The sequence below is a fragment of the Eublepharis macularius genome, chromosome 1, assembly GCF_028583425.1.
Source record: "Eublepharis macularius isolate TG4126 chromosome 1, MPM_Emac_v1.0, whole genome shotgun sequence".
NCBI lineage: Eukaryota > Metazoa > Chordata > Lepidosauria > Squamata > Eublepharidae > Eublepharis > Eublepharis macularius.
In genome coordinates this window covers 55,360,172-55,385,813 of record NC_072790.1, presented here as the reverse complement: position 1 = coordinate 55,385,813, position 25,642 = coordinate 55,360,172, and the positions used below count along the sequence as shown (strand labels likewise).

At 40.2% G+C, this 25,642-nt stretch overlaps 1 protein-coding gene across 4 annotated transcripts in view; it reads right to left on the bottom strand.

Annotated features, from left to right (window-relative positions):
- Positions 1-1,275: 1,275 nt before the first annotated feature.
- Positions 1,276-25,642, bottom strand: part of MYT1L (myelin transcription factor 1 like) — a 233,249-nt gene continuing 208,882 nt past the window's right edge. For 2 of the 4 annotated variants that reach the window (XM_054979284.1, XM_054979293.1), the window contains exons 16-20: positions 23,340-23,561; positions 6,673-6,764; positions 3,736-3,839; positions 2,348-2,491; positions 1,880-2,020 (exon numbers count right to left, since the gene is read on the bottom strand). In XM_054979284.1, coding sequence (XP_054835259.1) covers positions 1,880-2,020; positions 2,348-2,491; positions 3,736-3,839; positions 6,673-6,764; positions 23,340-23,561 — 703 coding nt within the window. Of the gene's footprint in view, positions 1,302-1,879; positions 2,021-2,343; positions 2,492-3,729; positions 3,840-6,672; positions 6,765-23,339; positions 23,562-25,642 lie in introns of those variants that run through there. The other 2 variants (XM_054979300.1, XM_054979306.1) reach the window with 2 other exon arrangements.

Sequence of the window (25,642 nt, the reverse complement as noted above, 5' to 3'; positions counted from 1 at the left end):
TGCCGCTGGGATATACATATATTTATACATATATATATACCGAGGTTGAGTATTGTATCAGAATATTTGTTGTGAGATCCCTGTAGTCTCCCCTTAGCAATATTACTGGATTAGCCATCACGGCTTCCACTCTAATTTGTTCAAATTTAGTGTCACAAAGCTAATGACACGAGAAATTGCACACCTCCGTATGGATATATAGGGCAAGGTAAGTGCAAATAGTCAACTGGCACATTGTGGGGACAATGACCCTGTAAGTCCTGTTCTGCTAAAAATATTTTATTTTATTATTATTATTTTTTTACAAAACCCATCTTTTTTCATAACAAAATTTTTAAAGTACTTTTGTACTTCTGCATAACATCAAGACATGGAAGGAAAAGATATGCTATCAAATTGAAATTAATTCAACATCTGACAAAACACAACACGCCATCTGAATTACTACTTTCAATGGAAATAAAAAATGTTCCAAGAAAAAAGTGTTCTTATGCATACATATAGTGCAGTTATTTTGAAGAAATAACAATCAAATCTGAAAAGTACAATACGTTTTTAAGCTTGAAATGATGCAATTTAAAGCAAAAAAGTGCCAAAGTATATTTAGTTACATTAAAATTTTGATTGCATTCATTTTTTTGCAATAGGTAACAGTAGAAGAAATAGATAGCATTATGGAAATGCCACAATAATAATGATTGTACAACAACAAAAAATGCAGAACATAAATAGTGAAAAAGGGAACAAAGTGAAAAGATCAGATCAAACTTTAAACTGAGCTGCATTCCATTTACTATACATCATAGCAATGAATACAGGTCAGCAGTTGTTTTTGAGACAAAAAGCATTTGGGATTATTCCCAAATTAAAAACTTTTTTTTTTAAAAAAGGCAATATTTCTTTTAAACTATTGCCTTTTGTCTTAAGAAGGAAAGACTGCATTTCTGGAAAAAAATAAACAACATTGCTGTAACAGATAACTCAGAGGGACACTTTTAAGAGTCCTGGAGAGATAAGAGGATGTTGGCTCCAAAGTGTAATTGAAAAGAAAAGCTGAAATCTTCACGTTGTCCACCTCTGATAGAGCTCCTGTCATTATGGAAGTTCCCATATTCATACCATGCAATGCTTAGAAGTTAATTAAAAAGTGCTGTTTAAGCTGCTTTGAATCTTCTGTCAAGTTTCCATGGCTTGATGTTGTCTTACAATAAATTACTCCTTTTACATCATACATCTAATTCATGCCCTTTGCTTGGAATTCCAAAAACCCTCTTTTTATTGCCCCCACCACATACCATTCTCTGAAAACAAAAGTCACACAATATTTTCAAGCATTGTTCAAAAATAAAGCATTTTTGCAACCAATTCTTGCTATGAAACAATATGCACACAAAATGTATTTCTTAAATTCCATAAAATCCTCCAGCATGAGGCAAAATGAGAGTGTCTAAAAAGTGGCCGCAGACTGTAACATTGTCATTCAAAGCGGGGATTTTTTTTGTCCATTTCAGTTCAAAATACTAAAACATTTAATCACTAAAGCATTAAAAAGAATTTACACTCTATTTATTTTGATCAGCTTACCTCTTCAGAAATATATTTACCTCAAAAATGTGCATACATTAGCAGCTATAAACATTACATGGCATATCACACTATGTCAGCTTATATGAAAACGTACAAAATGTGAATGTATTCAAAAAACTATTCTGCAGTTACTATTTTTAAAGCAAGACATAAAATCATTATGAAGTCTTGTAAGCATAACACTGTTTCAAACAGAAAGAAATATATAACACTTTCTGGTAAATTACAGCAGCAAAAAACAAGAGGCATCCTTTTTTTTTTAAGGTAAGATTTTCACCACTACAGCAGCTGTTCACACCTGAATTCCTCTCACAGCCTGCTTTATATTTTCCAGTAGGGCTTTATTTTCTGGACTCTGATAACGATCTTGATTTGTATACATGTCCGTCAAAGTGGTCACGTAAGCATCAAAATTTTGTTCATTGATTGGTTCCTACGAGATATTAAATAGTAGTTCATATACAACTTTTATTTGCTTAATTGTATATTCATTTATGCATAACATACTATCACAGAACATTGACACCATTTTCTTAGCACATTTAAAAATCCTATATTAGAACATACTTAATTTTACAGGAGACTTTGGAACTGGCCCACCGTGTCTTTTTTAGAAGTTAAATTTATCTTTATGGTTGCAGGGTTGATACCGCAAATCTCCACCTGGTTGAGGAGCCATAAACATAAAAACAAAAAGACATCTAGTGTATGTGGAGGAGGAGACTGCCAAATCCCTCGACTTGTGCCCTCAATCACTTACCATATGCGGTAGCTGGATATTAGCTAGACTATGAATTAAAGACTGGCTTAAATTGGCCAATTCATGAAGAAGAGATTCATTTTGTTGTTCAATTACTTTGTTTTCCTCTTCTATCGTCTTCAGGTTGCTCTCCATTGTGGTAATCTAAAATGAACAGATTAGGGCACAATGAAATAAAATATAAGAGAAGAAACTCTTACGTCAGTGTTGACAGCATGTTAGGAAGCAGAAACACTCATTTTATTTACATGAAGTGCCTTTAAACTTCATATTTTTCGTTATTGATCTAAGAGTTGTGCTTGTTTTCTGCGAAATGACTTGAATAGCTTGTTTTGGTGGCCCAGATAATGCTCAGGTATAACTGGGACACTGGTGAGAGTCAGGTAACAGAGGGAGAGGGGCAGCATGGAAAAGTTTGTTTTTTAAACAAAATAACCAGAATCTCTTCCCTCTCCCCCTGCAATAATATTTATAAGACTGTTAGCCACAAAGAAGTAAGTATTCAGAAATTGTAAAAGACAGAAATCACAGCATTTTCACTTGTCTAATACTGGCTGAACTTATAATCATAGCAGAATGAGATGGCAGAGTCTTCATGTAGCAGACTGCAGTATTTTAGATTGTATAGGGAGGGAAATCAAAAAGAGGAGAGCAATGTCCTACACCCTAAAGCAAAAGCCTCAGCAACTATACAGATATTTTGAAAATATGGGGTAGGCTGTATTTACACACAACTCCTGTAAACTACTACTCCACTGGGGATAGGATCTGAATGTATGAAGTGGAAGCTAGCTTAATATCCAAAATTAAGAATGTACATTTACAGCTAGATTGTCAAATACTTAGTACTTTGCATTTAGGGTTAGTTGTGTGCCAAACCTGTCATGCTCCCCAAGAAGTCATAGGGGAGTGTTTTACTTAACCTCAGTGTTTTACTTAACCTCTAAACCTGCACACGTAGCTGCTGTGACAATAGGGATAGAAGTCTCTCCTCTGGCTCCTGGAAGGCTGATATGGCTGGAAATGTAGATTTCCCAGAGGTCTGACATCCTCCAGATGGGCATCAGGTACCCTGAAAACTACATGTCCTGTGGCTTCAAAGAGCCTGGGACTGGTGGGGGTGGGGGCAGATTAATCGTTCCTCCCTCCTTTCCTGTCACTGCAGTGGCTGCAAGGTAAGAAAAAGGGTGGGAGCAGCCAGGAGGCAGGCAATGTTCTGTTGTGGCTACTGTTTTAAGGACAATAGTGGAAAGTTATTTTTTCTAATCGTGTAAATAATTTTAAAAATTAGAAAGAGAAAAATAAATCTATAAACGATGTTTTAACTTTTTAAAAAAATCCAAGTGTGGGTAAAGTCTTTCAAGGTTAGGGCTTCATAAAACTGTTACCTGAGTTCGGAGTTTAATCATATCAGCTTCCATCTGAGAGTTGGATTCATTTAGTTCTTTTATTTCTTCATCTAACTGTTTAATTTCTTCATCGTTTTCAATACCTGTGCAATACAAAGATATTCAAATAATAGAATTAAAATCTGATTTTAGCAACTGAGTCATTTCTTAGTTTGAAGTAAAATGCAGAAAATTTAACATTCATTATGACGAAATCTTATTTGAACCTTTGTAAGGCATTCCCAAGCAGTCGTAATGTTCTAAAAATCCATTCTCATTGTAGGTTCTATATTCATATAAGACAAATCCCACCCAGTCTCAATACAGTCCTGTTTTCTCCACCACCACTTATACGTATACTTTAGGGGTAAGTATACAGTTGCAGCACTAAACACATTTTGTATGGCTGACAAGTTTTCTTTTAAGAATAAGTCTTACCACTACATCAGCCTACTCTACAATTTATTTTTTTACATATACAAAAGGAATGATGTGGTCCTTCTGGGGGGAAAATGAAATAATGACAAAACAACAATTAAGTCATACTAATTTCAGAAGAGAAACCCTCTCAGGGAATGGCAGAGTAAGAGCCAAGCCACAAGTGACGCCTTACACAGGTTGGACACTTGTCAGCTTCCCTCAAGTTTTGATGGGAAATGTAGGCATCCTGGTCTTGCAGCTGTAATGGAGAGCCAAGCTGTAAAACCAGGACAACTACATTTCCCATCAAAACTTGAGGGAAGCTGACAAGTGTCCAACCTGTGTAAGGCGTCACTTGTGGCTTGGCTCTAATAAAGGAATAGCTACTCTCTTGCCCTAGTGAAGCACTAACAGTGCAATGCTATGCAGAGCTACTCCAGTCTAAGACAATTGATTTATATGAGATTAGCCCAGAGTAACTTTGCATAGGTTTGTGCTGCAAGAACACTGGCTGTCGTATGTCATTGTTGGCATCAGCATAGGACTGCTGCAAAGGTAGCTATGGCGTTGTGGAAAGGAATAGTTGGGAAGCTCTGCCTCGCTGGGCTGTGACAGCTGGCAGCTGCAGCTGTTGACAGCCTCTGATTGTGCCAGAGGAAATAACAGGAGGTAAAACAATCAAGTTAATACACCTTCATTCAGTGGCTCCAACTGAAACTCCGATTATATGCCTGGAATTTTTGTGTAAGCAAACTTCCTCAGGGCAATGCACACATCATAAAGTCCTTGTGGCAGCTACCTTTGCTCAGACACTCACCTGGATTTTTGGGCTTAGCAAATAATTCCCATGAATTATTTATTTTTATTTTATTTACACTTATAGTCCACCTTTCTGAGACTCAATGTGGATTACAGAATGTAAATTGATACGATCAATGGCTGGGGAATTCAGTAAACAATACAATAGGATATGCATTGCAGAAATCAGATACAGAGCTAAAATGAAACATAAGCAATTTAACATGACATATTAAATGACGCAAAAGCTACCTAGTAGAAGCATACTTGCAGTAGCAGATGGTACATAGTAATATAAAGCCATGCTAGGAATTAATGTGTGCCAAGGTCCACCATCCCATGCTTAGAACAGCATGGAACTTCTAGATCATGTATATCAACTAAGATCATAGGGGGGCACAAGGACTTTCTAATAATAAGGTAATTAGCTCTCACTGACTTCAGCACTGGGAGTAATTCCAGGGATGAAACAGTAAGGTACAAGAGGGGATTCTGCAAGGACTTGCAGGACAGGGAACACCACATATCCTTGGCTCCCCTTTTTCCTGTCCTGCTTGTCCACACCTGGTGTTTTCTTTCTTCCCTCTAGCTTTTAGTCACCACTTTCCCCCCTCTTTCCTCTATTGCCAGTTTCTCTCTTTTTTTCTCCTACAAGTGTAACCACCACCAAATGAGGCAGAACTTCCCAACTACTGCCACCACCAGCAATCTAAGGTGGAGGTGGGTTAAAGAGAAAGGACATTCAGCCCATTCCCCGCCCCCATCACCAGGCCAGCAGCCTGGTGGGCTCTCTTTTGATGGGCTCTCTTGGGCCATGTTAAGAATTAGATATAAAAATGTTTAGAACTGGTCCAACATGAAATCAGCATGGGAGCACAACACTGAAAACACATCACCCAAATTTCTAATGGGCAAGGAGCCACTGGATCAGGACAGTCCTGACCACAAGATTGGGCTCAGAGTTGAGGAAAATGTATAATGTATAGACTCTTAATGTCGCAAAAATTGGTTAGGTGATTCAGTTATGATGGGGTAAGGCCTTTGAGCCTGTTCACACATTTGAGGAGCCAATGTTTTCTGCGTGCAATTATAAAAACGTGGCCACATGTGAACATGTTTGAAAGTTGAAATCTCTTGGTATGACAGAAGAAACTTCTACTTTCTTTACTTTTTCTTGTCTGTCTTTTAAACATCTTAATTGTTTGAATTATTTTAAGGTCGATATTGAATTATGTTTAGATCTTACTGTTTTTTTTTTTTTTTACTAAGCTATCCTCTGAGCCAGGAGATAAATTAAAAATAAAAGAAATAAAAATTAAAGTATTCAAGTTTCATAGTTACATCTGTTGAGTCTTGTTCAATCTGATTGAACCATGCCAAATTTATGAACTGAGATTTTGGTTGTCTGTTGAACCTAGCCAAGTAAAAGAGATTTTTGCTTATTGATTTACTACTGCAGCTTACATCAGAAAATGAACATAGACTTCCTCTTTTATGTGTTGTAATGTACACTGATGATTTTAAAAAATCACAGAGAAGTAGCAGCAAAATCATACCCCTATATTAAACACTACACTGAGAAGTGACCTTCTAAAAGAACTCCAAGCTTAAACTTACAATAACTTCATGATAATGTCATTTTACTCAGTAAATTACTCCCAGAGCCGGAAAGTGAAGTAACAGAAGTAATTTAGGCTCATTTCACAATTAACTATTTACCATTGCTAGCCCGCTGCTTTATTGTAAGCATTTGTTCTCCAGACAGCTTTGCTCTCTTCATTGCTGATGTAGCTCTGGGGCATCCTGATAGACTGTGGACAATAAGAAAGAAAAGAACTATTAATTGTAATGGGCCACTGATGATAAAGCTGTCAGCTAACAATACCATAGAAACACCATGAGAAAGAAAGCCTGTCTTAGCTACCGTTCATAAGGTACCGGTTCTTGCAAGGGAGAAAGAGCTACTCTTAGCTTTCCCCTCAGTTTAATATTCCCTTGTCTCTCTTTGCATTCACAAACAACACGCACATTTTACAACAGCAGCACGAATTAATCTGGGAAAACAAACTAGGTAGGAAAGTAACTGTTTTGTGAGCATGTCTCCAAACTTAGGATGGGGAAAGTTCATCCAGCCTAAAAATACTTCCTCCATTGGAGGAAAAGCTACTGCACTGAGAGCAAGTGCAGTGTAGTAGTCAGAGTGTGGGATCTGGAAGATGTAAGTTTGAATCCCCACTGTACTATGGAAGCTCACTAGGTGACCTTAGGCCAGTTACACACTCTCAACCCAACCCACCTCATAGGTTGATGTGAGAATAAAATGGAAGAGAGGTGAACAATATAAGCCACTTTGGGTCCCCACCGAGGAGAAAAGGTGGAGTATAAAATAAATAATAAATAAATAAATAAATAAAATAAACTGGAGAAGGCTCTTTGGGATGAAGGAATTGAGTAACTGGAAACTTGTTATTTTGTTCAACAATGTTATATGTTACTCTGCCATGTGATTTCTAGGTTAAACTAGATACAACAATTGTGACTGTGAAGGGAGGGGTTTAACCCTTTCCACGTCACTCTTCTGATCTTGTTCATCAGCAATCTGGAATACTAGAATATTAGCTAGAATATTATCTTCAATCCTATTTTGTCCCATTGAACAGGACTCACCTAACATATAACACAACCATTCCTGCTTAGCCGTATCATGGACGGTATCATAGTTCAATAAAATATGATTTTCAAGTTTCAAATACTCTTACAGATGAATAATTCTGTTTTCAAGCCATTGAAGTTAACCTCATTACACACGAAACATTTCTTGATATTTGGTACACAATTTGTACAATCTAGTCTTAGTAACAGATTTCCCCCCCCCCCCACACACACACAAGTATCCCCTATAGCTATTATTCTTATTTAAAATGGTCTCTGGATGATAAATGAGAATGAACAACTGGCCTCATATCTAAAACTTTCTTGATTAAACTAATTTTGTATCACTGGAAGATGTATTTCATTCCATTAGCATCAACATTAACTCATTTAAATCCAGGGACAGAACTTTGTGGACTCTAGTCTTAGATTAATACAAGCGCGGTTTATCAGACCATTAAATATTTATAACTATATCTAATGTTAATTTGGCCAGTCCCATACTACTGATGCAGGACAATGGGACCACCCCAAAAGGGCCAGAATGTTTCTGCATAACGAGGAACACTCCCAGGCAGGCAGAAAACATGCATTTCCCCTTTCAACTGAAAAAGGAGGCAAATCCCTCAAAACAGAAAGCGACTGCTCACATAGGCATGACTCTCATTCTTCCAAGGCCACTTACGCGTTACCTTTTACACTTGTTCTCCCCAGGAACTTTTAGGCAAATGGCAGAAATGATTTCCCCACTAAGAAATCAATTCTCCAGCTTGTAGGGCCCCAACTTGTATTGAAACCATGCCATGGGGAGAGAAGAGGCTTCTGCTCTCTGTGTTGCCATTTTCCCGACCTGATGCAGCCCTGGGGAAGCCATATTTGGCTTGTTGGGGATTAATGTGGTTCTGGACACGACAGAGTCAGTGCCATGGTCAGACCACTTGGTCCTGAAGGCTTGGTTGGATATGCCACCCACCCTTGCAAGGGTGGTGAGCTAATTTATGCTCGCCCGCAGAGATTTAGGGATCCGATTGGTTTCCAGAATGCTCTGTGGGAACCGAGGCTCCATAACGGTTCATTGGATAAGCTGTTGGAAGACTAGCAGGTCTGGCTCTCTGAAGCCATCGGCAAAATCACACCCCGTTGCTCACTTCGCCCCCATGCTCACCAAGACCCTTTGTATATGGAGGAGCTACTGCAGAAGAAGTGGGAGCTAAAATGGCTTGAGCATGTGTGGCGGCAATCTCGGGACAAGGAGGCAAGAACATCTTATAGGTTGCTTATGAAATCCTATAAGGTGGCAGTGAAAGCTGTGAAAAAAGACTTTTACACAGCTTCCATTGCATCAGCTAGCTCACGCCCAGCAAAATTGTTTAATGTGGTACGGTCATTGGTCTCCCTATCTGGGGGGGAGGGGGATCATCAAAATTTGAATTTGGACATTAGCTGTGAGGCTTTTGCGAGCTTTTTTGCTAACAAAATCTTGTCTCTCCACCACGAATTACCAGCCATGGTTGATACAGTATGTGAGGCCCCTTGGCCGTCTTCTGGGCTGATTTTCGATCATTTCATCCCACTCTCTGGGGTGGAGGTTGACAGGATCCTGCAGGTGGTGAGGCCTATCACATGCCTCCTGGACCTGTGCCCATTGTGGCTGGTGAAAGCCAGTGTTGATGGACTACAGGATTCCTTGGAGGCTATTATCAATTTGTCCTTGGGCTCTGGAGTTTTTCCCGGGGCGTTAAAGGAGACTGCGATGAGGCCTCTTCTAAAGAAACCATAATTGGATCCCGCCAACCCAGTCAATTACTCCCCAGTCTCGAACCTCCTGTTTCTGGGTAAGGTGATTGAGCGGGTGGTGGAGAAACAGGTGCAGGGATTCCTCAGCCCTGGCCCCCTTCCAGTCTGGTTTCCACCCAGAGCATGGGATGGAGACATTGCTGGTCGCCCTCACGGACGATCTTTGCAGACACCTGGATCAAGGTCGATCGGAACTGCTGATATTATTAGTTCTTTTGGCAGCGTTTGATACAGTTGATTATGATCTTTTGACCCACCGCCTCACCGATGTGGGGATACAGGGGACAGCACTGCAGTGGACTGTCTCTTTTCTCCACAGTCAGGGACAGGGTAGCGTTGGGGGAGAAGCTGTCATCCCGCCACCTGCTGGTATGTGGTGTGCCCTGGGGGGGGGCAATACTCTCCCCACTATTGTTTAACTATTGTTTATTGTTTATATGCGCCCCCTCGCCCAGCTGGCGTGAAATTTTGGTCTTGGGTGTCACCAGTATGCTGATGACACCCAGTTATACCAGTTGATGGATGGCCGGCCTGGCTTGGCCCCGGAGGTCCTGGAGCATGCTTTTAAAGCTGTGACTGGATGGTTGTGGCAGAGTCAGCTGAAATTAAGCCCCACGAAGATGGAGATCCTGTACTTGAGTCGTGGGTGCGTGGATTTGGCACCCCAGCTTCCTCCCCTCAATGGGGCAGTGCTTACGCCAGGTCCGAGAGTCAGGAGTCTGGGGGTGATCTTAGATGCCTCCTTGAAAATGGAGGCTCAGGTCGCCATCGTTGCCAAGTCTTTTTTCCATCTTTGTTAGGACAGGCAGCTTGCTCCCTATCTTTTGACCCACGATTTAGCTACAGAAATTCAGGCAATGGTCACTTCTAGGCTAAACTACTGTAATGCGCTCTACACAGGGTTTCCCTTGGGTCTGATCCGATGGTTGAAGCTGATCCAAAATGCAGCAGCATATGACATCACCGGGGTGCCTAGTAATGCACATATAACACTGGTACTGCGCCAGCTGCATTGGCTGCCAGTAGAGTACTGAATAGGGATGTACGCTTCGACTTTCTGATTCGGGTAAAATACCTGAATTGGATCTGTAAAGATTTGGAATTCCCGAATCAAAGCTTTCCAAAGCATTCACAATGCTTCGGAAAGCTTCAGGGCCGAGTTTAAAGGGCCTCTTTCCACTTGCAAGTGGCAGGGTCCTTTAAACACCCCCCACCCCTAGCCCCCCACCCCCACTTACCTTGGCCCTACCACTGGTGGTGAAGGCAGCGTCAGCGGCAGTGGTGGCTCTGGCCCTCCCTGCTGCCCTGCGGGGCCGTGGGGTGGCGGCGGAGGCAGAGAAAGCCCTTCTTGCCCCTTAAATGGCCACCATGGTGGCCATTTGAGGGGCAGGAAGGGCCAGAGGAGGCAGCTCCGGCCTTTCCCACTGTCATGCAGGCTCAGAGGAGGTGGTGTGGCGGTGGAGGAACTGGTTCTGGGCTGTCCTGGCCTCGTGCAGGCCGCGGCAGCGGCAGAGGAGCTGGCTCCGGGCCGTCCCAGCCTCACGCGGGCCATGGCGGCAGCAGAGGAGCCAGCTCCAGGCCATCCTGGCCTCATGCGGGCCATGGCAGCAGCAAAGGAGCCAGCTCTGGCCCGTCCCGGCCTTGCACGGGCCATGGCGGCAGCAGAGGAGCCAGCTCTGGCCTGTCCCGGCCTCATGTGTGCTGCTGTCGCCACCGCCATCCAGTTGCTCCCCCTCCCCCTCTCCCTGCTGGCCAGGTAAGGGGGAGGGGGGGAGGGGTTACCCCAGCAGGGTGGGAGGTGGGGGAGTGTTGCTCCCCCTCACTTCAGTATGCTTCAAATCTTTACGGAGCATACCGAAGCGAGTAAATACCAGAATTCCAAAGCGGCTTGCCACCTTGGAATTCTGGTATTTCCAATTTCCCCCCTGCTTTGGGTAAACCTGAAGTGGGAAACCCGAATCTTTTAAGGATGCACACCCCTAGTACCGATTCAAATCCAAGGTTTGGGTATTAACCTATAAAGCCTTATGTGGACTGGGACTAGTGTATCTGCGGGATCGCCTCTCCCTATATGTGCTCCATAGGATACTTCAATCTGGCGACAAACAACTACTAGTGGTCCCTGGCCCCAAGGAGGCCCGTTGGCCTTGACCAGAGCCAGGGCCTTCTCAGTCCTGGCTCCAACCTGGTGGAACGCTCTGTCTAATGAGACCAAGGCCCAGCAGTATCTGTTATCTTTCCACTGGGCCTGTAAGACAGCTGTTCCACCAGGTGTATGGTTGAGGCTGAGCTGGACCCCCACCAGCCGAATTAGAGGAGAACAGGGCCCTCCTTATCAGAAGTATCCACCACCTAACTTGCTTCTAACCGTGTTAAGTATTTTTCAGTGATGGTTAGGTGAGCGACCGATTGATTTTTTGTGCTGCCTTCTGTATTTTTAAATATTTATGCTGTATTTATTGTGATTTTAAATTTCTGCTAAATGTAAGTTTTATTGGAATGTTATGAAATGTAATCCACCCTGTGCCTGTTGGAGAGGGTGGAATACATACATACATACATACATACATACATACATACATACATACATACATACATACATACATACATACATACATACATACATAAATGTGTAACCCATCAGTACACATGCAGCTCTCAATGGGGTAAATAGTACTTCAGGGCCATTTTTGGTCAGAAAAATTCCAGGAGGAGGGCAGGCTCCCCTTCTCTCCATGCACTGTGGACTTGATCTGCATCAGGACCGTACGGTTGCCAGCCTGCAGCTGATGACTGGAGTGCTCTCCGAAATTCAACTGATCTCCAGCCAACCTCTGGAGAAGATGGCTGCTTTGGAGGGTGGACGCCACCCTCCACATTATACCCTGCTGAGACCATCTCCCCCCTAAACCCCTCCTTCTCTCCAGGGTCCACCCCCCAAACCTCCAGGAATCTCCCAACCCAGAGCTGGTAATCCTGGGGCCTGGCAAAAAGGGAATCCAATGCTGATGTCTCTCTAAAAGTTCCTACAGAGGGCAATTATAAAACACAACATGTATTATGCCCTACAATGGTTGTTAGGCTGAAGACTACTTTCCTACAGCCTAGGATGCTTTCCCCTATATCCACAGCAGCCTCCTATGTTGAGGATCTCTGATAAGCAAAATGTACTTCAGCATAAGAGGTGGCAATGTGCAGTAACTGATATATACACCCCAATTCCATTATTCCGCAAAAAGAACAAGCTTAGTTTGTGGGTCAATTTGTGTATACCTGAGTGAGTGATTATTCTATCTAGGTCAGGCAAGCCATATGGAAAAGCCTGAGTGAATCTATGTCTTTGTGAATGAGATGAGAGTTTATTCTGTTAGTGAAGACCTGTATGGAAAATTACTCTGTGAATATAACTTTAAGATATAATTATTTTTGATACTATCAAGCTTAAGAACTATTCTGAAACCAATACTCTTATCAGAACACTGCAACTTTCACACTGATGTTCTTATAAATAAAATTGAAACAGAGCACTTTTTTTTTTTTTAAAAAGGGCCCTAGAAAACTCAGGAACAATGGGCTTCCTACTGCCGCAGCTCCTACTGGAGCTCCCTCCAGAGGGGCAGGGGGGCTTGCCTGGCCATTCTGCCACTGCAGCTCCCTCTGGAGGTCACATTGACCATGACACATTTTTTATCCTGGTGCTGCTGTGCAGGTGCACCAGGATAAAAAATGTGTCATTGCCAATACAGCTTGCCTTTTATATAGAAAAATTCTACTTTTGTTTAAGCAAGAAAGATCCCTTTTTTCCTCACAATTACCTTCACATGCTGATTATTCTGTCACACTACCATCTATAACAAACCTTCCTATTTCTTACCAATTAAAATGAGGTCTAAGATGAAAGCCTTTGATAGCAGCAAAAACTTTTTGAGAGAGAGTCAGGGGGCAGCAATATAAAGGTCACACAAACACAAAAGGGAAGGGTTCTTGAGGTAAAATCCTGGGTAAAGTAGAGAACACCCGAAGCTCTGTTTGAGTGGAAGTAAAGAGTGTTGATTGTGACCTGAGCCCTCCTGAGGTAAAAGTTTAAGTAATATAAGGGGGGGGGGTGCTGAGTTAAAGGTCCAAAGATTATAAACTTATTAAAAAGTTTTAAACACTAAGCAAATCATTACAGGCAATATATAAATGAAGTAAATTAAGCAATATAGATGAAGATGAGGAGCACATAAAGGTAAGTTGTTTAGCGGGTTAGAAGAAGAGAAGGACATAGGAAAAGGTGAGCATATGGAGGCAGCCAGGATGAAGTAAAGAGGAAATAGTATGGAGACACAGGAAAAGTGAATTATTCCTACCCCTCACAAGTCCTTGCAGGTTCCCCACCCCCAAACTGGGCCCAGCTCAGTTGTCACTATGTTACTGGGCCATACGGAGAGGCTGCTGAGGAGAAGGGGAAAAAGCTGAAGAGAGGAGGGCAGGCAAAGAAGCAGGAAAAATGGAGAGGCTATGAAAAGGAAAGACATGGTGGAAGAGGGAGGAAATGAGATCCCCCTGCAAGTTCTTATGAGTCCCTACTTGTCATGTATCTCATAACCACAACTAGACCAGTACAATAACATAAGGATATAGATTTAAAGGCAGACTTTTTTCTGCTTTAGAGCAAAAAAAAAAAAAGTCAGCTAGTGGACATTAATCCAATTTTCTTTGGCTTGTTCATAAACCAGATTATTGAGCTACTGTTTCTGTTGTTATAATCTAAAAGGCCACTGCTTCTTATTTAGTAGCCTGTGGAATGCTCATGGGAAGAATTTAATCACATAACCTTGCATACTGCTTGAGTCTGAAATGGACCAAGGATTCCCTCCTGCCACTGGCAGTACTTTGGTAGTACTTTGGAACTAGTGAATAAGGAAGTACAGGAATGCAGCCTCATTGCTATTTGAGTCCTCTTACTGGGACCCATGCATGCCATACCGCCAACATTGGCTTGTACCCCCTCCAAACTTTACATGGCTGATGTATGTCACAGAAAAGAAGACAAGATCACTGGCTATAGATTTCATATACACTGTTCAAAGAAGGGTTAGCACAAGACAGAGCTGTTCCGCCAGACGTTCGGTGGTTGAAGGGGGCGGTGCCATGTCGGCCTCCCACCTTTGGGGTGGGGGAGGGTTCTCCCCACCATTGCACTTGGTTAATTTATTTCATTATTGTTTTGTATATTGATTTTAGTATTGTTGGTTTTTTGTTCTTATCGATTTTAAACTGTTCACCGCCCAGAGCCCCTGGGATGGGCGGTATATAAATTGAAATATAAATAAAAATAAAAATAAATATGCATAATATTGTGAGAATTTACTTCAGTCATTCACAGAGGCAGGGTAATACCCTTTCTACTGAAATAAACAAATGAGCACACAACTTTGGACTGCATTCACAAACCCTATAGCTTTTTTCTCTAATGACATATGGCAGATATCAGTGTGCATATTAGATTTGTGAACATGTGTTCATAGTAAGGGCAAACAGCTGTTTGCAATTTATGTATTTACATTACAAGACTACTTTTCTATAAAAATGCAGAAAGCAGCACAAAGTACACATCTAGATTACTGATTTTTCAGGGGAGGTGGGGGGAAACAGATTAGTTTGTCATACAAATGTATGAGATTTAAGAATATGACTGTACTGTCAGGTTTCATGCTTTCCTGCAATGTATCACTTTGCCTCATAAAACATACCATGCTGCTGGGGTGAGGGCTTAATAAAACCATACATGTGAGCAGAGGTGAAGAGAGTAGGCTATACTTACACTACATTGCATTTCATCCTGTTTAATTATTATGGCTTCTCTTTTAAAATCTTGAGAAGGTGGTTGGTGAAGTCTTGAGTATTCTCTTTTGCAGAACCTCTATTTGAAGCCGAGTTAAGTCACTGCTCTTGGAGGGGTGTAATTCTGCTTAGGGTGGCACAGTTACAGTACCATCCTAAGGAGGCCAGTGACCTCAATGGAAGAGAGTAACTCTGCTTAGGATGGCACTATCATTCTCCCTCACTGAATTACAGTGTCCTGGTGAGAGGAAACTAATTTAAATCTGTAGCATAAATTTGCCAGGTGTACCTAAGCAGCATGATATTAGGAAGCCTTTACAAAAGTGGGAAGAAATATTTCGTACATGAAAAGAGTGAATATACCAGGTATGAATGTGCATCTTGCTTTGGACAAGGAGAGAAAAAATATTCTCTTTAAATAAAATACATGAATAAATTAGCTTGGTGCATAAGGAATTAAAAGCAAATCTCTTGCAGCTTCTCTGATGTCACCCATTGTTCTAAAAACAATTCTATTTTCCCAAGGAAAATAGCATGTTACTGGATTATTTGGTGACTGTGATAGGATAATACACAACAACTGACATCAGACAGAATGCCTTTATAACTAGGTTAAAACTGGGATTAGTTCATAATCCTGCTTTAATTCATTTTTACATGTCCTGATGCCTGGTAACCCTTAAATTGGTTTTCACAATATACATGGATTTATAGTTTGTTCTTTTGGAAAAGAATATTCACCTGATTTGTTCACAGTGTAAGTGTCAAAGAGAGTTAGGTTATTTATTTCTATTGTTAGAATTAATCTCAGCAACCCTTTAAATATTACTCGGAAGGACTTGCCATGCAAATTGATAAACATTGCATGTCAGTGAGCTAAACTACATGTGATAAAGGAATACATAACTGGATGACTTGACAACTACATGGTTGCAAAAAAGCTGCTATGCTCCTTCCCAATATGGCTCAAGACCACAACGTTTGAAAACATCCTTCTGGGCTGCTCTTTTAGTCCTAATAGAGAAAAGAAATGCTGGTGTTCAGATTGTGCCTCCTTCTCCCCCCCCCCCCTCCCCCAACCTCGCCATGCTAAAAGCAGCTGAAGGAGACACTTTCAATCGGGAAAACAGAGCAGGAGAAAGAATTAATACCCCTGTTCCCGAGTCCCACAGCTCTGATCCATATCAACACACACACCCCTTCGCATTTTGCATTGCTAAATTACATGTCAGTAGATATAATCATAGATTTTCCATGGCATGTATAGTCTGGCCCTAATTCAGAAAGCATTCTAAGAGAACAAATATGTGTTTTTCTATTCTTATTAAAATGCTGATTAACAATGGTCTCTGGAGAGCATTTTTTTTTTTGTAGAAATAATATTGGCTCAAGGACTTTCTTTTAGGTTCAAGTCTTGGAGGCTTACAAGCAGTAAGGACTTGTTCAGACAGGAGTGCCTCTGTGGTATGCAAGCATGAGAAGTGAGTGCCTTATTGCCCTCATTCAGTCCTCTTGTTTATCATTGATACAATTCATGCCTAGGCCATATATAGGCAAGTCTTTGAATAAATAAACAAGGGTCTGAGTAAAAGACCTTAAAGGAGTTTTAGAACCATTCTGCATTATTTCTATTTATCCCACCTTCTAACAGAGGAGGCATGAAGAGAAAATGAGTGAGCAATTAGTACTCTAATTCTTACAGCCAAATTATTTGAAGTAAATCATGTTCAGAAATATGTGTGAGACTACAGTTCCCATAATCAAGAGTCAACAAACTTCTTGATAGCTCACTAGCAGCGTTCTCATAGCTGCCTTAATTAGCTACAATTAATTGCTTTCTAGAGATGCTTTCAGTAGGAAAATACTCTCCTATTGGTTCCTTGCAGTGCCACAATTATTTTAGAGCTTCCAAATGGAAATAGGTTTGAAGAGCAGTTTTACTAACTTTGGAGCACACTAGTCTGTAAAAGATGGCTATACTCTGATTGCAAGAGACTTGTCAAAGGTATGCAGGTGTATGATTGGAGATGTGGCCGACTATCACCCCCAGCTGAGTTAAACTACTTCCAACTCATTTTGTTAATTTGCATTAAAGATGCAAACTATTAAGACTATAGACTACAGCTGACTGCTTTAGGAGATTATGGAATCTTGTTTCTTTGAAGTTTTCAAGGAAAGGGTGGGCAATAATCTATCAGGAATACTTTTATCAGCTATTCCAGCTCAGGATAGGGAATTAAACAGATGAGCAATAGAATCCACTCCAAACTTCTGTGTTTTTGGCACAGATAAAGATGCTTTAAATCATGCTAATGAAGGCTATCATCATAGAAAATACTCTTGGCAAGGCTTTGGAGGATTTACATGGAGGAATTCAAAAGAACTGGGAAACTATGTTCACCATATCCACCTCTCCTGGGCCAAAAGATGTAAAGGTTAATGCATCCTTAATACACTGCCTTAATGGTCTTGTACTGTACCAGATTTTATGGCCTAAATCCACTGAAGTTAACTGCACCCAACTCTGTGCAAGATCTGTCTGTCAAAATGCTGTAATGTTTTGTAGTGGCATCTTGACTGATTTTGTTGAAACTTTCATTCTTCATGCAGAAATATAAATGACCAACAACGCTTTGCAGTTAGAGCGGGATAACTCTGTTTATACCCAGTACAACCCTAAACAAAGTTATACCCTTCTAGGTCCATTGAAGTCAGTGGGATTATAAGGGTGTAACCCTACTTAGGCTTGCACAGTAGGATGTCTGAATTAGTAAATGGTATGACAGTGGATGGGAAAGGTTAACCAAGTGAAGAGTTATGTTAGGTGTCTGGCTGAACAGGATGATAATGAATGTCTTAAACTGTACCAAAATATTGAAAAACACTACCTTGAAATAGTCAAAGAGTAGTCTTAATAGTTTACATCTTTAATGCAAATTTATCAGTGATTTAAGGATTTGTAGAAGTTTAAAATCATATGCATTTATTCATATTTGCCATTATCTGTAATAATCTCTCAACTTGGATTATTCAAGTTTTTAAAAAAGATACCGGAAGCTGGATTCTGTTCTGAGCTTAATTCAAATTCTTTAGCCACTTTTTCTACTCTAAATCTAGTTGTCATGCTGCTTCAAGCCAATAAGCCTCAAAGAAATTACAAAATAATCCCAAAGTCCAACACAGTTCAATATTTTCAAGTTAAAGCATGCATAAGTCCTGTTGAAATCAGAATAGTTATCAGCACAATTTACAAATAATTAAGTGCCATTAGCCCTTCTAATTTCAGTGATATGTACATATGCTTAACTTTCTGTTGTCTGTACCCACTAATATAATTGTACAATTATGCCTTAGTATACATTCTAGTCTCGCATATAAAATTCTTATTTATCCTAGGAACTGCAGTCTAGAACTGCAGTTTTAAAAACAGGGGCACAAGGAGGTCATTATGATTTTATTCCACGTTACCAATTCTGAGAACAAACTAGAACCAGGGGAAAATTTGTTTTATAGACCATCATTTTAGAAACAAGACTTTTCTTCTGTATAGGAGTCATTTATGGTTGTAAGTACAGGTGGGTACGATCCCAAAAAAATTACCGATCAAGCTGATCGGGGATAGGCGCTGGCAACGACCCCAAATCACCGATCCACACCGATCATCTCTCGTTTCCGATCCGTGGATCGGATCAGGGAGGCCAAAGCGAAGGGGTGCCCTGCTGTTCCCAGCTACGTGGAAAGGTGGGTGGTGGCGGCAACCGCCGGGCCCGGTGGGCACGAGGAGGAGGCGACGAGCCGCCTCCCCTCAGGGAGGGGACGTTCACACACACACACACACACACACACACACACACACACACACACACACACACACACACACTTAGAGCGGTGGGGGGGGAGTTTTTAACCCATCCCTGCCTCTTCAAATAGAGAGAGAGAGAGAGACACCCCGTCAACATGTTTCAGCCAGCTTTTTAAAAAAAGCAGGGACAGAATCCTCCATTCCTCCCCACCCAATTTTAAAAGCAAGCAGCCAGACTTCCAAAAGCATATTTTAAACACACACACAGAGCTGTAAATGAGGTTTTCCCACAAAATACAGTGATTTTAAAGCAGGTTAAAAACAGAGAGTGACATACAGAAAAACAGCCATTCCTCCTACAAAGCCCTGTTTTTTTAAAAAGCAAAAAACGTTTGGAGTGCCCATGGCTACAGAACACCCCCTTCCCCCTCCCTCCCTTGGGTCTCTTCTCCGAACTGGTGAGTGTGTTGCTGCTCCGTGATTGGAAGGAAGCCCTGCTAATTAAGGAAAGCTGGGCTTCCATTCGGGTTTCCAGGGTGACAGAAGGAGGGCAAACCCAGCTCAGGCATTCCCCTGGCTCCGTTGCCCCGGGAATAGATTACTGGCGCCTGATTGTCTGCATCCCCGATCAGATCCCGATGGCCCGAATCAAGCCCCGATGAAGCCCCCCCCTGAACGCTGGATCGGTCGCCGTGGATGGCACCGATCTGCTGGGTCCCGATCATGTGAACGCCATTATCGTTGGGTATTTATCGTAATGCTGATCGTGCCCATCTCTAGTTATAAGTGTCATACCATCAAACCTTAGCAGTGCTCAGAAAGATTTCACTTCTTTGCTATGTGTAGGGGGAGTGCAAAGAAACTAACAAAAAGTTGGATTCAGATTTTCATTCTTATGTTACTTTAAAAACTTACATTAGATTCTATAATATAAGAATTAAAGCTAGTTTAATTTGGAAATAGATCAAATGTGTTTTAATGTTAAACACATTTTGGGGTGTAACTTCCAATCTAGTCGCGATGAAATTCTCAGGAACAGTACCCCTAACACAGGGAAACAGTACCCATAACAGAGGGAAATTTCTGGCAGATAGAGGAAAGTATCTCTGTTCTGTAAGCCATAAAAATTCTCATTTGCACAGCAAGCTCAAGGAGGTGAGAATTGGCACCTTTCTCAGAAACCTCAAGAGAAAAATGGAAAGGTTGATTTTTGTGAAAATAGAGCCTCTTCTGCATGGGGAACTTTACATTGGGCTTTCTGCCTATTCAGCCCACGAGGATTGGATCTGCTTTATTCATTGGTTCTGGCCCCATACTGCTTTGGTTGTTTATTTCTACACTTTGAGGGAGTTGAACCAAAGTGGTGTCTGCTTTTTATTTCTGCACAAGAAGCATACCCCGATTCTGCTGCAGGCTTTGAGGACTTGTCAGTTTTCTCAGTCCTTCCCCTGAGGACTTGTCAGTTTCCTCAGTTTATTGCTGAGGAAACGTACAAGAGATTTTTTTTGTCTTTTTAATGGCATCAACATGCAATGCTGCAATTTAATTTTTTTTAAAAAAAATCAGGAAAAAAATTGATTGGTAGCTGTTGAACTAATCAGGATGCAGAGGAATAAAGAGGAAGGCAAAAGGTAGGGCCTCACACATTCTGCAATTCAAAAAAGCCCGTTTGACTTTGCAGGAAAAAAATTGGGGGCATTTGCACAGAGAGAAAAGCTGCAGAAAAGCTGGGGAAAGATCAATTCTGTGGCAGTTGCAGCCTTTCTTTTTTAAAAAATTATTTTTTATTTCTATTGTAGAAAAGTTAAAAGATAAAGCAAAGAAGGAAAATAAGACACAACAAAAACACAACTACAAAGAGCAAACAGTAGCCTACATACAAAGAAAAAAAAAAACACCTGGAAATGTAAACAACATGAAGGTTCATTTTATCACATGTGGTGGTCTTGTGACAAGGCAAAACAGTTCTGGGGGGATATAGTAAAGGTTATGTCAGATATTTTACAAAGGAATGTAATTAAAACCCCGGAATTGTTGTTATTATGTATGAACCTGGAAGACTTCGATAAAATGGATAGAGTTGTGGTATTTTATATGATTACGGCAGCCAGAATGTGTTATGCACAGTTGTGGAAGACTCAGGAGATACTGGAAGACTGGATTTTGAAAGTTCTGAATATGGCAGAAATGGACAAACTAACGAGGAAATTGAAAGAGCAAGAAGTATTGGAATATACATTAAGTTGGGAAAAATTCAAGAAATATGTGGAGAAAAAGTGGGACATGAAGGGGAAATTGTGGTCTTTGGATAGCTATTAAGGGGGAGATAGAACTTTACTTAAGGTTAGAAGGGGGTATATTTTATTATATTTTATTGGATTAGTACAGAGATATAGTATTATAATATTATAAAGTTAAGAGTAAGATAGTGTATTCATATGGGAAGAAATAAGGTTGAATAATAAGGTTGAATAGGTAATAGGGAATATATATAATACTTTAGTGAGGTATTAGAAGCAATAGATTCATAATATAGATTTAAGGATTAGTATATATATATATATATATATATATATATATAGTATGTGTACCAATTATATACTTAATTTAGATAAGTATTATATTAACATAGTTAATACGATTCAATAGACTAGATTAGTAAGTATTATATAGATATATATTATATATATTATTATAGATTTTAAGAATTTATAGTATATATTCTTTAGGCTAAGTTGGGTATGGAAAACTGTTGGGAGTCATTAGATCAGGGAGGGGGGAAAGGATGGGGGAAATGTAATGGGGTGGAAAATGATAATGATTATTATGTTTATGTTTGTTAACCCATCCAATAAAAATTTTTAAAAAACCAGTAAAAAGCATAATAAGCATATTATTAATCCATTACAGTTTTTCGCCTACAACACTTCCTCCTTTAGTATCAATAAGCTTGTGGTCTAATTAATATCTTTTTTCTATATCTCTTCTTAGATATCCCAGGTCCTTATTCTTAAAAATCAAAACCACAAATCATTAATTCATTTTTCTTTGTCTCTCACAGATAGTCCATAGAGGGTTTCCAATTTACCATGAATATAGAGTGTTTTATCTCTGATTAGCACTGTTAAGTTTGGCAATCTTAGTTGCAGCCTTTCTCCATGCAGAATGCATAAAAGTCTGGGAAGAAGTTTAGACACTAAATTGGGGTATTTTGATCATTTGTACATAAGTCTGGGGAGAAATCAATGCAGTATGGGGCCAGACCCAATGAAAAAGCCCCATGGGGAAAAGACCTAGAGCAGGTGAACAAGCGGCATAGCCCTCATTCTCCTTACCTCATTGCACTTTTCTCCCCCAGCTCCCTTAACTACTGGAGATTGGTTAGAAGAATAATATGTTTCAAACAATTAAGTATAATGAGATAAGGTGGAGGAAAAAAGTAGAGTTTACTTTCCTCACCCTAGTTCTGATTACTCCCCTCTCACTTTGTATGTGAAAGGGCAGACTCATGCATATCAAGTCCATACACGGCTGCTCCGAAATACATTATGGATGTCAGAGAGATCTTGGATACGGAATCAGCAGCTCTTTCTTAATGAAAAGATTTTATCCTTAATTATGAATGATCTTCCTTGTGACTCCAAAGGGAATGTGTCTGTTTGTTTTACTCTTTCCTTAAGCCTTCCCCCATCAGCAGAATAGGTATAGATAATGTATAAGACTAAGTGGACAAAGTCTGGACCTCTGCTTTTATTTCTCTGCAGCCCTCCTCCAACTTTGCTGTCTTGCCTGCCTCCCAGCGTGTCCAAACAAAGCTTTGGGTTCTGTCCACTGCAGTATAGGTGGGTTGGCTGTCTATAATGGGGAGGAACAAGAACCATACCTTCAGGATTCCTCCTGTTTGAGCCTCTGACCCAGTCTACAAAGCAGGCAAGCTGTTCGCAGGGGCAGGGGGGAATCAATGGACAACCATGCCTCTGCCTCTATTCTTCCTATCCAAATGTACCATGCATATGTACAAACAAAGGCTTTGCTTCAGTCAGACAGGAGTCTTCAGGTCACTGATGGACCTTCCATTATAAACCCACCTTTTCAGATTCTTGCCTACAAATTCTTGTTTGACTGTTTTTCATAGAATAACAAAGATTAGGGCAATGGTAGAATAGACATATATACCATGACCAAGAGATATTTAGTCATTCTTATTTCAAGCAAGTCATTCCTTGGAACAGATACACACACACACATACACACGTACACATATAGACAGAGGGAGAAGGATGGAGAAAGAACAACTGCTACTCACCTTCTATGTGTAAGAAAACTACCGCTCACATGTCCGGAGCCATCACATCCTGGGGTTGGACATGACATACCTTCCGTTTTCACTGACTTCCAAGAAAACTGGGAACCATTCAAGTACCCATCCTTTTGCCTTTTAGTAGCTAGAGGGCACCCTGATGCACTACGGTGAGATGCATACTTCCCGGTTATATGGCCCTGACCATCGCAACCGGGAACTGGACATCTGGATAGCAGACAGATGAAATAAACTTTACTCTCTTGACATCATATACCTGGCAGCCTCTACAACAGAGTCAAAATAAATCTTCCATAAAAAAGAAAAAACATGATTTACGGTTTAAAAACAAAATACTGAGAATACCACCAAGAAATGCAATTCAAACATAAAATATGTTTATAAATTAGGAACATATCTGTAGTAAATTACATGTTTGTTATATGTTACCAAACAGAACTATGGCAAGCTCTGGATTTTTCAGTTAGGAGGTCTCATACAGGTTTACATTTTGTTGGGTCTGCCTACAGTCCAACTGCTTTTGTGATATGGAAAGTGAGAAATTGCCTAGGCAAAGCAGTTAAAACTTATGAAACATGGAGAAAAAAACTAACAAGGATTAGTGACATAACATCTAAAGGACGAATTATGGAAAAATCTCAATGGGAATCCAAATATGTGGGGAAAATACCTTGGTTTCAGTATTTACAAGGTACTTACATGTAAGTACTTAGATTTAATAAACAACTCAGATATCAAAAAGCCTCAATAGAGATCTACCAGTTTTTGAAAAACTTACCAATGAAAATAGTAGTAAAGACAAAGGAGTGATATTCATATATTATATAAATGATTAAACCAGAACTAATGGGAAAAGTTTCATATCAAGCCAAATAGCAAAGGGACTGTAATATTACCATTACGGATGCACAATGGGAAAAAATTTGGTCATCTAATATTGCCCTTACAAGAGCTACGGATATAAAAACTCAATTTTTTAAAGTACTGGCCAGATGGTACATGTCTATCTACTGATCCACACTGCTGTAAAAAATGCAGCCAGATCAGCTCATTCTTTCATTGTTGATGGGGATGCCATAAGGTTCAAGAATTTTGGAAGAAAATATTAAAAATGATAAACCACATTAAAAGGCACATGGTTCTGCTGCGCCCCAAAATTATTCTATAAAACTATGGGAGGATAGAAAAATACAAAAATTGAGAAAAGATCTAATTTCGGTTATGCTGGTGGCAGCTAAAGTGATAGTAGCATATCATTGGAAAGCCAAAGAATCTCCCACAATAAGACAATGGTTATGCTAAATATGGGAATATTTTATCATGGAGAAAATTTCTGACCAAATATTAGAATCGGAGAACTTTCGATCTTTCTTAGAACATTGGTTCCCTTTTTTGGATTTTGTTGAGGGAAACAAAAAGGTAAAAAAGACAATCCCAAGAAAATATAGAGTATTAGCGATGTATTAATTTTAAGGATGAATATGACTGAATATACTACTGCTCTTGTTTAAAGTTTAACTATGTTAAAGTTTAAATTTATAGTGATATGATATTCTTTGTAAAACTACAAAAATATTTTTTTAATAAGCAATAATTGCAAATAACTGATAGACAACATGGTCTAGTAGCTAGAATGTCAGATTAGGACCTGGGAGACCCTAGTTCAAATCCCCACTCTGCCATGGAAGCTTGCTGGGTGAACTTGGGCCAGTCACACATTTTCAGCCTAACCTACCAACGGGATGGTTGAGAGGATAAAATGGAGGGAAGAAGAATAATCTAAGCTACTTCAGATCTCCCTGGGAAAGGTGTGGTAAAAATGATGTAAATAAATGTAGCTACAACTGATGTTCTTTCACACTGGAGATACAACAAAGATTGAAATGAAAACTATTCATACAATTTGGCTATTGTCTTCATCGTTAGCATTCAGAAATTTCTTTTCAGTTGTGTTTTTCACAGCTATCTTCAAATGGTTACTTTTTAAAAAAAATCAAAGTCTTTGGCAAAATTACTTCTTGTGAGAACTCACATAGGATTATAGCAAGCTTCAAAGGCCAGTAAGAAAAAGTGGTATAGAGACAATGTATAAAAAAATGGCTATGATGACCCGAGAAACAACACACACAGCTTTCCTGTTATTAGCTGTGGGAAAGAAAAAATATCGTATGGGCACTTCAAAGTTTCTCCTTTCCATGGTCCGGCATGTAAATCTCATGAACTCATGTAACTTTGGCTCCTAAGTAACGTCTAACTGGGCACATAAATATCTGCAAGTATGTACCTCA